This window comes from Nesoenas mayeri, assembly GCF_963082525.1.
Source record: "Nesoenas mayeri genome assembly, chromosome: 3".
In the NCBI taxonomy this organism is placed as follows: domain Eukaryota; kingdom Metazoa; phylum Chordata; class Aves; order Columbiformes; family Columbidae; genus Nesoenas; species Nesoenas mayeri.
The window spans coordinates 87,424,387-87,440,980 of record NC_137544.1 but is presented as its reverse complement, the minus strand read 5'-3'; the positions used below and the strand labels follow the sequence as shown (position 1 = coordinate 87,440,980).

The 16,594-nt window shown below is 57.8% G+C and overlaps 1 protein-coding gene across 1 annotated transcript; it reads right to left on the bottom strand.

Moving 5' to 3' along the window:
- Positions 1 to 1,767: 1,767 nt before the first annotated feature.
- CAPN11 (calpain 11) lies at positions 1,768 to 11,304 on the bottom strand. Its single transcript, XM_080340974.1, has 22 exons — positions 11,286 to 11,304; positions 10,784 to 11,066; positions 10,136 to 10,205; positions 8,541 to 8,659; positions 8,266 to 8,399; positions 7,922 to 8,090; positions 7,258 to 7,341; positions 7,089 to 7,174; positions 6,803 to 6,877; positions 6,246 to 6,406; positions 5,997 to 6,166; positions 5,758 to 5,769; positions 5,278 to 5,489; positions 5,115 to 5,154; positions 4,790 to 4,855; positions 4,391 to 4,448; positions 4,228 to 4,292; positions 3,298 to 3,366; positions 3,113 to 3,191; positions 2,556 to 2,672; positions 2,422 to 2,480; positions 1,768 to 1,856 (listed from the first exon to the last, which is right to left on the bottom strand). Exons 2-22 carry the CDS (start codon positions 11,027 to 11,029, stop codon positions 1,830 to 1,832), a joined length of 2,118 nt encoding a protein of 705 aa, XP_080197100.1. The 5' UTR covers positions 11,030 to 11,066; positions 11,286 to 11,304; the 3' UTR covers positions 1,768 to 1,829.
- Positions 11,305 to 16,594: the final 5,290 nt, after the last annotated feature.

The following is a 16,594-nucleotide window of genomic DNA, read 5'->3' as shown; positions in this document are numbered from 1 at the left end:
GGCTCCCATGGCAGAGGCACATGGCAGTACCCTAGGGAGCCATTTGGGACACTGTGGCCAGACCCAGGGCTACCCTAGGTGAGCAGAAGCGTGGCTGCACCACGTCCCTGGGGCAGAGACTGCGGTGAAGCTGTCCTGGCCTCCCATCCCAGCCCGGCACTAACACACTCCTCTTCCCACCCGCACCAGGGAGCAAGCACCAGCTTTTCCTCCACTTGAAAAATCCCTGGGATAACCAATCAGCCCTGGCAACAGCACGCTGCTTGCTCTCACTTTGAAGAGCAGTGCTCCATTACACCTCCTACATGGTGCTGCCCCTCTGTATCAGCATTAAGACTCGCCTGCAAAGGAAGAGGTGAATTTTGAAAAAAATCGTAAGGGATATAGACCCCCACATCCCCAAGACAAGACCTGTACTTGGTGATGCTGCTTCACCCATGGCCCAGGCTGGGCAAACAGTGTGCTTTGGGCTTGGCCCTGCATCTCATCCCCCCAGCCCGGGCCATGGCAAGGGGAGGGTGGATGCGACACCCAGGCCACACGTCCAACAGATCTCGGTTTATTCCCGGAGTGCGCAGTGAGCGGGGTGAGGAAGCGGAGCTGCCGGGCGGGCAGCAGTGGTTAGTTATTGCTGCAGGTACATCCTCCAGTGACGACAGGGGTCTGAGGAGCCAGCTGCCTGCCTGCCTGCCTCTACAGGGCAAAGGATGGGCTGTTGCCCACTGCCAAGCTGGAGCCACCCTGTTACCCCAGAAAAAGGTGAAGGGGAGTGGAGGAGCGCAGAGAAGTGGAAATATGTTGGCACTGGAGCCCATTCTCACTGGGCAAAGGAGCCCAAGGGAAGAGGAGAGTGCAACAGTGGGGGAGGGTAAAGGAGGGAAAAAACCCAACTGTGTGCAGGAGAACACCCCCCCAAACCACCACCCCGCTTCTCTCGTGGGCGCTGCCCCCCCCAGCCCTGTTGTGTAGGCCATAAGCAGGGTCAGTGGATGCCCCAGGAGCCCCTAGGGTTGGGAGGGGAGGCCAAACCGCTGTGATGGTGGTGGCATTGCTGTGCCCAAGTGGAAGATGAGCTTCTGCTGCGCTAGAGGGTGGCACATGTTCCCGTGGCAAGGGAGCCCCCAAACATTCAGTGCTTAAGTTGCAGGGCTTGACCCACTGATGGGGCAAAGGCAGGGGCACGGCGGTGGGAGTGATATGTTGAAGGCCACGCAGAAAGAGCCAGTGGGCTCCATGCTTTGGTCGTGCTTAGTGGTGATGAGTGCAGTGCAAAGGCTTCAAGAAGAAGAATATGGCCCTTCCTCCTCCCAGAAGGCCACTCTGGCTCCTCAGGAACATGCTGCCTCTGCCTGAGCAAGGCAGTAGCTGCTGATGCTCCCAGGTGTGTGCAGAGACAGGCAGCACGTGCCAGCAGGGTTGGGACAGAACTAGAGCAAGCGGTATGAGTCCCCCCTCTCTTCCCTCTGCAGCTCCTGCCTCTCTCTGCTCCGTAGCCACCCCCCAGCCTGCTCCTTCACTCCCGCCAAGCTTGGTGCAGGGGTGCGCAGGTACCCCATGCTGCTTGCCCTCCTCCTGTTCTGGGGTGGGGAGAGAGGAGGGGGGAGTAGAAAGAAGTCCAACCCAGAAGAGAAGAAGGACATCCCCTGCCTGCCTTCACTCCTGGTCCACCAGAGAGGGTGGCGTGAGGCTTGCTGAGAGGCAGGGCTGGTGGCTCAGCATGGGATGGAGTGAGGGAGAGGAGTATCCTGTGTCCACAGATCCAAGGGGAGGCACTTGGAGGGGGCCTGGCTCGCTGGGGTGTCCCAGCCACAGCGGATCTGTTGTGGCTCCTAGCCGCACATTGTCAGCAACAGCCACTAGGAAAGAAAGGGAGAAGGGATGAGCAGGGGCTCACGCATTTTTTATGCGCCCTCATGTGTCAACTCTGACAGCCTTCCAAGAAACACAGAATGACAAAATGTTTGGAATTGGAAGGGACCTCTGAAGACCATTTAGTCCAACCCACCTGCTAAAGCAGGTACACCCAGAGTAGATTGCACAGGAATGTGTCCAGGCAGGTTTTGAATGTCTCCAGAGAAGGAAACTCCACAGCCTCTCTGGACAGCCTGTTCCAGTCCTTTCACTCTTAAAGTAAAGGAGTTTCTCCTCATAGTCAGAGGGAACCTCCTGTGCTTCAGTCTGTCCCCATTGGCCCTCATTCTGTTGTTAGGCACCACTGAAAAGAGTTTGGTCCCATGCTCTTGACACCCACCCTAAGCACGAAGCCTTCAGCAATCGCGTTTTCTCATCCTGATCTTTTATGGGTTCTTTCCCTACCCAAAGGGCTGGAGGGCTTTCTACCACCTACCCCAGGTGCCCCATTCACCCTAATGCCTTGTCACCTTGTCTCCCACCCCACCTCCCACTAGGCTGAGCTCTCACCTCAGTTAGGTTCATGACGGCAGTACCAGTGCCTTCACGGTCCATGCTGTGGAAGAATCCTGCAGGGGCACAAAAGCAAGGTGAGCAACACACCCCTCTGTTCCTGCCCTCCCTGCCCTAAAGCCACCACTCACTGAACATGGCCTCCAGCTTCACAAGGCAGCAGACAAAGTTGTCGAAGTCCACACCCATGTCAGTGTCTGCATAGCGGGCCACTACAACCTGGTGCAGCCTGTTGTTCAGCTTGAAACCTGCAAGGCAGAGAGCGGTCAGCACCCCAAGAAGGCAGAAGAGGCGGGTGTAGCTATGAAAGTCCACGCCCCCACCCGAAGGGACAGCTTGTTCAGCCTCAGCAGGGAGAGGGGATGCTCTCCCTGGAGCCATATGACTAGTTATCTCACTGATCCTTCTCAGGCCTCTGCTGTGCCAGGATGGGACCCTGCAGGTCAGAGGAGGACAGAGGCTGGGACCACCTTGCGTGTGTCACTAACTCTGAGGCTGCAGCACTTGGCACAGCTGGGATGGAGAGAGCCCACTGCAGACATGGGCCACATCTCACTATCATGACAGGTTGGCTCCAAGCAAGCAGCATAGGCTGGTTTCACTCTTCTCCAGCTACTTGGAACTGGGCTCAGACAGCAGAAGCACCCTCCCCAGCTCCCAGCCCAGCCCCATCCTTCTCCAGACCTACCGGCTGACTCCAGAGCCAGGCGCATCTCGTAAGAGCTCATGGTGCCTGACTTATCCAGGTCATGCTGGCGGAAGATCATCTGCAAAAACATCACAGAGGAGGTGAAGGGCAGGCTCTCCTGTGGCTTCCAGCCTGGCTGTCCCCTCACCTTGCTGCAGTGCACCATGCCCCCTGCTCCTCCTTACCAGCCAGCTCCGGATCTTGTTCCACAGGATCTGGAACTCCACCAGCCCAAGGCGCGCACTGCCATCTTTCTGGGGAGCAGAGGGTCAAGGAGAAAGCAGCCAGCAAAGGGGGTGGCATAATGGAAAAGCCATCAGATCGCAGCCATCTGACATGAGAAAAGCCTAGCCACACTTGACCTACCCAATTTTCCCCCCAACCTCCTGTCTGCTTTGCAGCATCAGCAAGATCAGAGCCTGCAACCCAGCAGGGAAAAGTGCAACACCTAGCCTAGTTGCTGTGCCACCCCCTGGGAACAGCTGTGCTGCTGCTCTAGGAAGCACATCACTGTGGTGTCCTCAGAGCGAAACTGGGCTGGCCTGCAGCAACAGGAGATGCTGCAGAGCCAGGACGGAGTAAGGCTTGGAAGTGCTCCTCTACCCTCGCCTGACCCCTCAACTGCATGTCCTTGTGCAAGCAGGAACATGAGCCATGGCACCTGTTGCTTCACACCTCTCATCCTCAACTGCTGGACAGGATGGTTTGGGGGAAAAGAAGCATCAACAGCCCTCATTCACTTCCAGAAGTGCCTTGAAAACTGGATGGCGTCATGTCACATCAGGCTGGGGAGCCTGGATGGAAGGGAAGCACAGGGCACTTGTTCTTGGAAGGGAAGCCTGAAGGCACTGGTGGGGATGGGCTGTGCCTCTGGCGGCAGAGCCAGAGTGCAAAGCAAGCAGAGGAACTGACAGCCCTTTCCAAAGAACCTGCTGCTGAAGTACAGGGGTGTAGGTAAGGTGGCCCTGAAGCAACAAGGATCCCTCCCTGCCTCCCTGCACCAGCATGCCTCAGCATGGTTGGAGAGCCAAGCCCCAGCTCCTGTGGAGAAGTCTTGCTGCTGGCAGGCTGAGCACTAGGGAAGCTGGTCCCTGCCCCCAGCACCAAGAAGATACATCCATCAGGTTGACCATGTTGCGGCAGGAGTCCAGGCTGAACCCATCTGTCTTCAGATCTTTGTCTGAGGAGGAAGGAGAAGGTTGAGCACATGCATCAAAACCCAACCTGCTGAGCAGGCCTGGGCTATGAGGAGCAAGGTGCAGGAAGGGTAGTGCTTACGTCTAGCGATGACTCTGTTCAGAATAGTCCGGAGCTCGAAGACACTGATTTCCATATCCTGCAGCAGGAGAAGAGTTAGCAGCACCCCTTGCCTGCTCTCTACCCAACTAATGGCCATCCCCCTGCTCCTGCTTAAACATCTCTGCCTTAGTCACAAAACATCAGGGTGCCATTGCATTTTCTGCATACCCAGAAGAGTTTGGGCCACAGCTGGATGCCCCTTCCCCAGATCTGCTCCCATCACATCACCCCTGGGGGCAGCTGGGCTGAGTCATGGCAGAGATGGACCTGTTGCAGGATTGGACTGAGCAAGCATGGGGTGGACTGGAGCTCTCCTGGCCACAGGTCCCATCCCCTCCCAGGCTAGGGCCCCCCAGAGCTCAGCACAGCTGTACCCACCTCCCCTGCCAGCTGCTGGAACATGTTCTTGAAGCCGTCCTCTATGTCATCCTCAGTTATTTCCTCCTAGGGTGATATGGACCAGAAAGAAGAGGTTAGTGGTCAAATCTGGGCTCTGCCCTGCCTCCCAGGCTCAGCAAATCCATACTGGAAGGAAAGCTCTTCTTTGTTCTTCTCACCTTTGTTACTTCCCACATACCCATCACCATGACCCTGCCAGCCCCTCTCCAGCCACAGTGACATCCCAAACCCAGGCAGCCACCTCCTGCCTGCAGCTCGCCCTCCCAAGCCCCAGCACCAACCCAACCAAAGCAGCAGCTCCTACCTCATCTGCCAGATCTGCTGAGATCTCCTCGTCCAGCTCCCTGGGGACAGAAAGGAGGAAACCAAAGTGATGAGCGAGGTTCCCAGCCAGCAAGCTCCCTGCGGTGGGGAAATGTTCCCCCGCTCACAGACACAGGGTGTCCCCTGGCCACGCAGGGACTCACGCTGTGTCCGACTGCTTCTCGGTGAAGACTCGCAAGATGAAGTCAGCCTCCTTGTGTGGCTCAAAGGTAGAAGGCACAACGATGTACTCGCCGGGGGGCAGCCGGATCTGGTTGCTCACCTCCCGCAGGTTGATGAAGGTCTCGGACCGTGCCCGCGACTGGTTTCGCAGGAAGAAGTCCTTCTTCAGGTGCACATGCTGGCTGCCCTGGGCCTGGGGGAATGAACCCGCTTGTGGACCACAGCCCCAAAATGGGGGAGACCCACAGGGCATGATGGGACCAGAGCCAGCCCCATTGGACAGGACAACCCTGCCCATCCCAGCAGGAGCCATCCCTCCTGCAGGGAGATGCCCAGCATTCATTAGTGCCCTTGTCATTGTCACAAGGTGCACATGCGTGCATGCATGTGCCTTAGCCCATTCCTGCCCACTCTTGTGCTCCCCTCCAAGAGGGGGTAGGCTCCGGTGTCTCAGCAATTACCTCCTCAGGAACCTGCAGGGAGGAGAGAAAAGGGGAAGAAAAAAAAAGAAAAATCAGAATCCCAGTACCTGCCCCCATCCTTTACAGCGTGGAGAGCACGGGACAGGGGACATTAACCCACAGACCAAACAAAGCAGGGGGGAAAGGTTTCCTTGAGGACTGGGATGCCAGGTCCAGGCAGCACTGGCAAGGCTGAGCTGGTCCCAAGGAAGCAGCATCGGGGTGGGGGCAGGGGTTACCTCGTAGACAGCGAAGCCGATGGTGTGCATGTCGCCCCCCACTCGCCGCTCCCGCCGCCGGTCCTTCTGCATCAGAGCCACCAGGAAGCTGCAGGCCACCTCATCATCCCCAGGGTCATCATCCTCTTCCAGCAGCTTGATCTTAAACTGGGGGTTGATCCAGAATGTGGCTGGGAGAAAGACGACGCGTGGATGAGACACCCAGCTCAATTGTGCTGCCAAGAGCAGAGATACAGGGGGAAGAGGTACCTGGGTGATTCCTGCAGCCCCCAGCAGTGCTCCCCCGGCGCCATGTGCCCTCAAACACCTGCGTGTGCCACCTGCTGAGCTCGTCCTTGGTGAGGGCATCGGGGGTCAGGTTGCAGATCTCCAGCCTGGAGAACTCCCTCATGAAGTCCCGGAAAGACATCCTGTGGGAAGCAGGCAGGGGCTGTGGCCAGGGCACTGCTGGGGGACAGGGAGGAGGGCACAAGTGCCTCTGGACCCAGACAACATTTTGGAAGAATTAAGTGACAGCAAGATCTTTTACCCTAAGCAGTTATAGCTCATTTAAAGCTGGGTTTGGGGAAGAAGGTATGTTTACCCTTCCTAGATGTTTATTGTGGATTTAGTTGGGCTCCCCTGAAGGGAGGAAAATTATTAACTAGATCAGATGAGAAAATGCCAGCAGGCTCTCCAGTGCTGGAAACCCAATTCATAAAGGCAGGTCATGTGTTTCAGGTGAAGCAGAACCGTGGGGTCGCAGCTCCTCTGCTCCTTGCCAGGCTGGCTGCTGAAGAAGAGTAGCACTTTGCTCCGGCACTCACCAGAACTCTCCATCCTCCATCTTCAGCTGCAGCTCTTCCCTCTCATCAGGATCAATGCTGTTCCACTCGGAGGAGCTGCATTAGCAGAAGAGAGACAATTAGATGAGGACTACTGAAGGTGAATCAAGAACACTTCAGAGCAGGCCCTCGACTGTCCCCCTCACCGATGGGAAGAGCACTGCACACTGCAAATATACCCAGAGCAGTGCTGTGCACTTGACTGATGTGTGTGCAGTGCCTGCTGGCCTGCCCGTGGTGGGACTAACGTCCCATCTGTCGAACTCACCCATCGCTCCAGGCTCCGGTCCACTCCACCTGACCCCAGGGGTTCCTGATGCGGATGAGCTGTTCCTGCTGACCCCGGTAATTCACCTGTCGACCAGACACAGGAGGTTGAGCCCACGCCACTGGCCAGGCTATTTTATTGCTATTAAAGTCTCACATAGATGACTCACATCTCTGAAGCCTGTGACAGAATAGGCATGGCCCTTCACGAGCTTCTTGAAGGTCACTGCTTCCATATCAAATGCACTTGTGATCTGAGGAGAATATGCAAAGCTCAAGTGAATATGATTAAATTCCTGTAATGCTATCCCTACCCCTTCCCTCCACCATGTGGAGAAATCCCGTTGCTTTGCGGTGCTCCAGCCACATGAAGCAGCAGGTACCAGCACCCTCTGCTCAAAGGCTGCTGGCTGAGGACAATGTAAAGAGATTTTCCCAGCCTGAAGACCCTGAAGATCCATCAGGGAACCACCCAAACTCCAGAAAGCAAGAAAAGGATTTCACAAGAGGCAACGGATGGAAAACCCCACTCCAAGTAACTCTCAGATGCTGATGTAAGACATGGCGGGAGTTATAGGCAGACTCTTGTTCAACAGCCCATGCCTGAGATGGACATTCCCACTCCACCCAAAGGAGCCTGTTCCCAGCAGCTGGGCTGCAGCCCCACACACTGTGCCCCCAGGCTGCCACGTTGCCTCTGGAAAGGGGGCTCTGGTAAGAGGGGAAAGAAGTAACCTCCCGCCTGGTGTCCCAGAGAAGCGACTGTTGCCACAATTTCAGGCTGTGACACCATCGCTGCGGCAGAGCCCCTGGCTCATCCAGCACACCACTTACGTCGATGGAGCAGCCCAGCAGGGACCCCCTCTCCAGCGCCTTGCGGATGATGTGGGCCATGTTACGTGGCGGCCGCTTGAGGTCATACATCTCTGCCACACCGCCAGTGAAGTCCTCAAAGCCCTCGGTGGTGCTGCCCCCCGAGAGTGCCTCATAGCAGCCGTTCAGCCTGAGCACCAGGAAGCAAGAGGGGCACGTGAGGTAACAAGGACGTAACACACTGCTGCTCCCCAGGCACGCAGCACAAGCAGGGCCAGGGAGAGAAATTACTACCTCTACTCTGCCTCACGCAGTGAGGTCCCCTGGCCCCCACCCACCCACGTGCCCGCCACGGGGGTACCCACTTGGCATAGGCCTTCTCCAGCAGAGCACTCCAGAACTCAGTGCACTCCGCTGAGTGCACAAACAGGAGCTCCCCGTCCTTGGTGGGCAGCTGGTCATCCACCACCACGTCCACCCACTCACCAAACTGCCAGATCTAGGGGGTCAGGAGAGAGTGAGGTGAGCTTGGAGCATCACACAACTTGCTTATCTCTACCACTGAGGGATTACCTCAACCCACCACCCTCCCTCCCACCCCAGCCCACCAGCCATGGAGGGCCAGGAGCTCCTAGCCCACCTGGAAGTGGAAGATGCCGGCATAGTCCTCCTGGAAGCTCTGCCCATGGGGCACTACGCGGTGCAGGAGCTCCTCATTGAGCGTGAGGGAGCCGATGGCAGCCAGCAGCCAGCAGTCCCCTGGGGATAGAAAGGAGCCACTGTGAGCACCCACTACCTCCCTAGCTAGGGGGTAGGCAGTGGCTTTGCAGAAGGCCGTGGCATGCCCTCCTTGCAAATGTCTGGGGCTCCCTAGCTCAAAAAGCTTGTGGAAAAATCAGAGTGTCCAGCAGACAAACGGAGCTCAGGGAGCCAGGCTCGTTCAGCCTGCCTTGGAGAGCAGCGTTAGTGCAAGGCAACTGGGAACAATCCTCCCTGACCTCGAGCCTGTATCCAGACCACCACATACAGTCAGCACCAACAGCCCCCTCCTGCAGCTGTTTATCTAGATTCTCCTGGAACTCATTTGTATGATTGCCTTCCACATCTCAGATAGTGAGCTCTGCAGTGGAATTACACCGCAATTTTCAAACTGCATTTGAAAAAGCATTTTATCAAGCTGGATGTTTAATGCTGCTGCCCTGGTTTCTCAAATTGTGAGCAACATCATCGCACTTTTCCTTCCAAGTGCTCTTAACCGCAAATGCTGCTCCAGGCTAGCACTGCACTTTAAATTCTTTGCCTTCGTTCCCCTTTCTCTTTTGACTTTGAAGCCTGTCACACCTTAGCCTGAGTCTGGATAACCTGTACTGGGCTGTGGTTTGACAAAATGGCATTTCAGACTTTTTAATGACTAACTGAACACTGCTGCAGTGCTCTGGGCTGTTACATGCTCCAGTCAACACCTCAAATTTGTCCTAATTACTTGATGGATTAAATGTGGTCAGCCCTGAAACCAGTGTGCTATGTGTGCTCAGGTACATGATACTCCCAGTCAAGTGCCCAACCTGACCCAGGACGACACTCTTGGTGGTACCCAGATCTGGTTCCAATGACCATGAAATCCCAGTTGCCAGCCCTGCCAGCCTACCCAGCTCGTTAACACTGCTCTCCTTGTGTCAGTGCCTTTGCCTTGGGAGACACCCCTGGAGAAATTACAAACCACCCCTTGTACTCCATAGCTCAACTTTCATCCCCTTCTGCCATACCACGTTGCTTTGCAAGCACTTTGTCCTGACCAGCACATTCCCACTTCAGCTTGTTACTGTTATCAAGATACCCTCCCTCACCATTTACCAAAGCAGGGAGCATTTTGGAGCAGCTCCTGGTGGTGTTGTCAGCATGTGTTCAGACACGGGCCCACTCAACATCTCCCCTGATCTTAGCATGGTCAAGCTGTGCACACACCAACTCGTTTTTCTGAAGCCTTAACCCAGAGCCACCAGGAGGCACAGGGTGACCCCTGCCTTCCAGTTTCCACCACACTAAATGGGAAGAGAGCCCAACAGAGATGTTTGTGCAGTGGCTGGCATGAAAATGCACTGCACAGGCCTGGGGAAAGGTGCTGTAAACCACTCCACTCTCAGCTTCACACAATTGCATCTTCTCCCTCCACAGAAGCCCTGCCCAGCCACTGCTCTCCAGACCAGGGTCCGGAGACAGAGGTCCAGCACTCACCCAGAGCCCCCTGGCAGATGTCTGTCCTGGTTGCACCACCAACAATGAACTGAGGATCACCCACTAATTCCTGCAGGAGGAGAGAAGAATCAGATGCTGGTGCTGGGTCTTGGCAGGGCCTGGGCTTCTGGGGGGCTGGCACCCACTGCAGCTCTGACTTGGGAGGGTATATGGTCTCCAAGAGACACTCCCCACCTGCCCTCTGCCAGAGAAAATGGCTTGACTGCAACCCTGAGCCCAACACAGTAAGGGGGGAAAAGATCTGCTGCAGCCATGGGAGGACATAGCTAGATAGGCTAATGGCATTGCCCTTGCACTCGTGGCAGCAGGGGATATACACTCTCAAAAGCCCCAGTCACCAAGGGTGACGCATCAGTGCCATGATACCCAGAAGCACTGACGTAGCCCACCCATTTTAAAACCCACCCTCTGCTGCCCCACGGAAGCAGAGCCTGCCAGAAATGATGCTTTTCTGAGCAGACACTCATGGGGCATTGCTCTAGGCCCTTGGGAAAGAAGGCTGTGAAGCACTCGAGGAAATCTGAGAACTGAGAGGAGCCAGGCTGCAGCTTGGCAAACCACATCACTGCAGGCATTGCAGGGCAGATGTTGCAGCCCAGCCCGAGGAGAAGCAAGCCCAGCACTTACCGATGGACGCTTCCACTCCACCCCCCGCGTCTTGCTGGAGTGAGGCCCCAGCTCCTTGAATCCAAGGGCAGAGGGGCCAGCTGGGAACTGGGGGTCCCTAAAGAGGGTGCCGCTCTCAAGGCACTGCTGTTTGAGGGCCTCATAGTCCTGGTTGAGGTACTTGATGGCGTTGTTGTGTTGGCCGAGCCCCTCGGCCCTCAGGCGATCTCTCTGCAGACGGGCAGCCATCCCACCAAAGGGCATCATAGCCGGGCACCGGCAGCACTACCTTCAGCTCCTCTCCCTGCAATGAAACAGGCACGGGTGGCATGAGGCAGGGCTCAGCACCCGTGCAATCCCCTGGGGACATCAGCCATTTCACAAGGTGCCAGGCTGGGCAGAGAGATCCCAAATTCCCCACCACCCCCCACATCAGGGACCTTCTCTGCCAGCACTGCTCCAGGGCAGTGAGCAGAGCTGGCACACAGAGCATCCCTGGGCTGGGTTAATGTACCAGGAGTACCTCCCCAAATCCCATCCTTGGCAGCAGACCCATTCTGAGCCACGGCCTCCAACCCAGCCATCGCAGCCGTGCTGTCTTTAGGGGACGCAGAAGGGGCAGAGCGGCTTTGAGGGACGGTGGGGAAGAAGCAGCCCCTTGGCAGCCCAAACACAGCTCTCCAGTTGCTGCGGCACAGAAAGTTCGAGCCTGGAGGAATTCCAGCTGCTTTCCGCCCCCAACAGCCTCTCCTCCTGACGCAGTTTTCCGGGACCTTCCCTCATCCCGGCTCCTCCTCGCCTGTCGAAGCCAGGAGGGCGTCACAGCCACCCCGCAGATTCTCCCAGCCCTGGGCGCCTCTCCCTCGAAAGCCGCCCCGGCTGCCTGAGCACTGAGTCAATAGGGCCGGGCCGGGAGGAGCCCCGCGCAGCGCAGAGACAGCTCTATCTATGGGGCCAGGGAAGGACGAGGGAAGGAAGAGGCGGGACGGCCCTTCCCAGCACACACAGCCAGGGTGACTCAAGCTCCGGGGAAGGGACACAGAGTGCAGCAGGGCACCCCAGCACCAGGAGACCGAGGCAGGGCAGATTCCGGTCCCTGGCTCTGGCAAAAGGCTTGCCACAGGCTTTCTGCCTGGAGGGTTTAAGCAGCAGTGATGGCTGAGCGCTTCAAACTGACATGACAGCTGCCAGGCATGCCTGGCCCTGCAGCCCTGCCCCGCTGCCGTGGGGCAAGCCCCAGCTCCCCTCCCTGCACCCAGCTGCCCTCAGCCCTGCTCAGGCACCCATGGCAGGAGCTGGCACTCGTGTCCACCGCAGCGCCCAAGCAGGAACGGGCCTCCGGGGGCCGTGTGGTCCAAGCCCCCATGCAAGCAGGGTCACCTGCAGAAGGGCTGTGGGGCAGGTGCCACCACCATGGGCTCACCAGCATTTGCAGGTTACCCCAGCCCATTCCCCAGCCATCTCAGCTATTGCTTGGCAGGGTTAGTGCTGAATACTCCGGAGGTTTCTCCATGTGAAGCAGTAGAGCAGTCCTCAGGTAAATAACCCGGGAGCCAGCAACCCACTCAGAGCAGTGGGCTAAGGTGCCAGTGCTGGCTTGCTGCCTGCCCATCCATTGCTCCACCTGCCCTGGGATGCTCTAAACCCACTATCCTTCTCTCAGCCCTTTTCCATCATCTCCTCCTTCTGACACCCGCTCTGCAGCCAGCACGCTGGCAGCCTCTCCCAGCAGCAAGGCACTCGCTGCCCGCAGAGCTGGTGGGATGGCTCCTTTGGTCAGAGCCGCTGCCCAGCGCCCAGGGCAGGTGTGGGAGGAAGAATTTCAAACGCAGCCACCCACACAGCCTCCAGCTCCCACCCCACCAGCTCCCCAGCACCCACACCACGGCTGGGGACCTCCCCCTGCCCGGCTCCGTGCACCCTCTCCTGCCCAGCCTACCGGCACTGGACATGGCCGCAGACACGGAGAGCTGCGTGCAGATCAGACATGGGCACCATGAGAGTTATTCTTAGCTCTGTGGCTCAAAATACTCGGGGAAGGTTGGGCTCAGTGGCAGACGTAGGTCACGCAAGCGCAGAGAGAGAAAAAACATTTGAGACCCCAGGATGGGACAGGAACCACGTGGGGCTTTAGGCAATGGGGTCAGTTACTGACACCCCCCCAGGCTGATGCTGATGGACACTGCAGGTGGAGACACGGGGAGGAAAGGGCGTGCAGAGACAAGACAAACCCCCAGGGCACTCCTCCACACCAGGCAATATCCAACCGCAATATGATGCTTCCCAGTATCAGAAGCACCTCTGATCCCTTCCAGGTGAGAGCAGAAATACACGTTGGTCCCCACAGGGTCCCTGATAGCTCATGTAACTTAGCACACACTGAAAGACCCTTGGACAGCATCAATGCTGAAGTCCAGCCAAAAATCTCTGCAGACCTCTGATTCGTCAGCTGCTCGGGGAAATCGAAAGAAAGGGGGAGCTCCCTTCCTCAAAACCAGCTAGGCCGAGCCCAGACACCGCATCCTGCCGCATACTCAGCTCGGGGCAAGGAGCCACAGCCGCCCATAGAGTCCTACAGTGTGTAGGCAACAATCAGCCCCTTCCCGGCCGTCCGGTGCCAAAGGTCCTAATTTCCTACAAGTTCCCCTTTATGTTCCCGCATCCCCTCGATGAGATGCGGCGTTGGCTTGGGGTCAGCATCGCATCTCGGGTCGCTGCGGTACCCAGTTTACACGCCGCCCTGATTGCGATGCCTCCAGGTCTCTGCGGCTGTGTTACCTAATGCAAAAATCCCCGCGGATAAAAAGGGAGGGGACAGCCAAGCCGGAGCAGCTCAGAGCCCGGGGAGAGCAGCCGGACGGGCCCCCGCCGTCGGGCGGGTGGGGCTACCCCACCGCGGGGCTCCGCTAAGGACTCCTGCCCGCCCAGCGGCGGGGGACCCCCGGTGCTAACCCCGACCTGGGGGTCGGAAAAAGGGTGAGAACAGGGATGGGGGGGGATGGACTTACGGAAGCTGCCGCCGCCACCGCCCTGCCCGCTGCAGCCCAGCCCAGCCCGGCTCGGCCCCGCGGAAGGTGGGGTTTGGGCGGGCAGGATGTACGAGCAAAGGCGGGAGGGCGGTGGGAGGGGGAATTAAAGGCGCAGCGACCGTTCACAACTACCGGGAGGGGATTGACTGGGCCTGCTGGTGCGGTCCTGGCTGCTGTCACCACTCCCCAGCTCCTGGGGATGGGGGGGTACAGCCGGGCTGGGCGTGCTTCTCCGCCTTTGCTGCAAACAAAGGGCTCAATGCACATGGAAACTGGGGCTGGAAGGAGAAGAGGAAGCAACTTTCACCTGGGAAAAGGTTTGGGAGTGACATGGCACCGACTGGTGCTCCTGGCGCTGGAGGTGACATGGCACTGGAGGTGCTGCTGGCCCCTCAGCTTAGCTAGGTGAAGCCCTGCACTGCACCTTGTCCAATGATTTGATGACTTGGTGGTCCCATGGGGTGTCACCCAACCACTGGGGTCCCTTCTCTGCCCCTTGTGTCTAGGGAGGCTATGCCCGCACCACCTCACTCCTGCAAGCCCTGTCTGCCATGGCCAGCACCCACCCCACCAGCTGCCCCTTGGTGCTGGGTGCCAGCAGAGCCCATCCCGAGCAGGTCCCACTGCCATGGGGCTTCCCACAGCAGGGCTGCCGGTGCATGCCCTCCATGACTCACGGTGTGGCTATGCTGGGTGGTGCCATTGCCAACAGGCATGGCCACAGCAGGGCCTAGAACTGCTCCATGCACCCCAGTGAGGTGCAACGTTGGTTATGTCTGGCCTAACGTGGCCCAGCATGGACAGGCACAGCTTAGCCTGGTGTGGCTTAGCCCAGCATAGACAACATGGCTCAGCACAGCGTGGTGTGGTTTGGCATGTCCAGCTCAGCTCAGTTTGGTATGGCATGGCCCAGTCTCACCTGTCCCAGGTCCAGGAAGAAGCACTGCACTGCCATCCTTTTGGTGCCAGGGCTGAACTCAGTGATCCCAATGGGTGCCACCAAAGGTGGGGGTCCTTCTCCAACGCTCATGCCTGGTTGCAGCTGGGGAGGCTGTGCCTGTACCACCTCACTGCAGCACCCAGCTGCCCCCTCAGGCTTCGCAGAGTGCCTGCTTTCTAACCCACCCCACTTTGCTCCAGGAGAGCAAATCCTTGCTAAGCAGGGAGCAGGTTGCACATGAAGGCAGGAGCTGTGTCCTTTACCCAAGGGAAGGGCAACCAGGCCATTCAAATCCAGCTGTGGCATGGTCCTGCTGCCGCACCTACACAGGAACGCTCCGGCCTGGGCCAGGACCCATTCCCACTTAGAGAGCCTGGCAGAGAGAGCTTGCTCTGCCCACCCTGGTACAGAAGAGGCTTTGGGGTGCCCTGCTCTGGGGTGCAGCAGCACCCACTCCATCTTATCCTCAGGCAGAACACAGCTGCATCACTGCCCGCAGGCTGGAAGTGTAGGGGGGCCCTGGTCGAGTCCCCAGCCAGCTCTGCACCGAGCTACAGGCAGCAGCGTGCTTTCAGAAAAATCAGAGATCTGCAATGCCAGGGCTTATTCCTGCTTCAGGCTTGTGCCTGGACAGCTCTGCCAGCTTTTTCTCTGGCCGTGAACCCTGCCTGCTCAGATCCACCCAGGACAGTGCCCATCCTTCTTGTGATCCCATTCTCCTCCTGCTCAGGTTTTGCCTCTTTACCCCTCTGTGGCCTTTAAAGCTGCTTTCACAGCTGACTGTCCTGGGGTAGGAGAGAGCTCCTGTGTAATCCAGCATGCAGACTGTCCTGTGTCCTGCCCCTTGTGCTTGGGAGCAGCTTCCATCAAGCACCTGCACCATTACCTGTGAAATTTCCTTTTTCTCTTCCCCTAAGCTTCCCTTTGGAGAGATGCCTGCAGAGACTTGGCAGTAAGCACCATTCTTCTTTTGGTCTTTGGCTCTCTTTGTGCCCAGGCATTGCCTCTCCCCAGTCCTTTGGCTGCAGGCTGCCAGGGGAAGCAGAGTTCTTTGTCCCTTCACTTACACTGTGCTGCTGGCACATGGAGCCACAGAACCTGAACGCAGAGAGGTGGGAACAGAGCTGGGGTCGCTCATCTGTCTCTCAGAGGCCTGCTCCACACCTTGCCTCTCCGTTGTGCCATGCTCCAAGCAACGGCCACTGTACACAAATTAGTGAACACGCAGCAGCTGCTTGGGAACCACCCCAGCCCCAGGCAGCATGGAGAGCAGCAGGGAGCAGTCCTGAGGGCCAGCTGCTTGCTGCCTGCCCCTGTGCTTTGGAGATGGCTGAGCTACAAGCAGCTTTGCATGGCCAGAAGGCACTCCCAGCCAAGCTGAGCTCCAGGGCCCTGGCACCCCTCACCCTTTCCCAAAGGCTATAGCTGCCCACCCAAGCCAGGCAAGGAGACGGGCTCCTGAATGCAGATGGCAACATACATTGCTATTGGGACCATAAGGCTGGACTGACATCTGTCACTGAGGCTACTCCCCTCCCACACCATTCCCAAAGCATTCCAGCCCCACTGGCATGCAGCTCCTCATCGACCTGCTTTTATCAGCAAACCTTTGACGCCTCTGCAAGATGGATGGAGAGCCTGCTTGGGCTGGGAGAGCCCACGAGCAGCAGCTGGGCTCCTGGCAGCCAGGCAGGGCTTGTGCTTGCACGGAGGGAGTGCACAAACCCCCCACTCCTCCTTTTGCACCACGCATGCTCCTGCATCCCTGCCGCAGCTGGGGTCCTCTCCTCCCAGGTCCCAGCCCCCAACCCGCTCCACAAAGAAAAGACTGCAAGAACAATAGCTCATTTTTTTTCCCTTTTT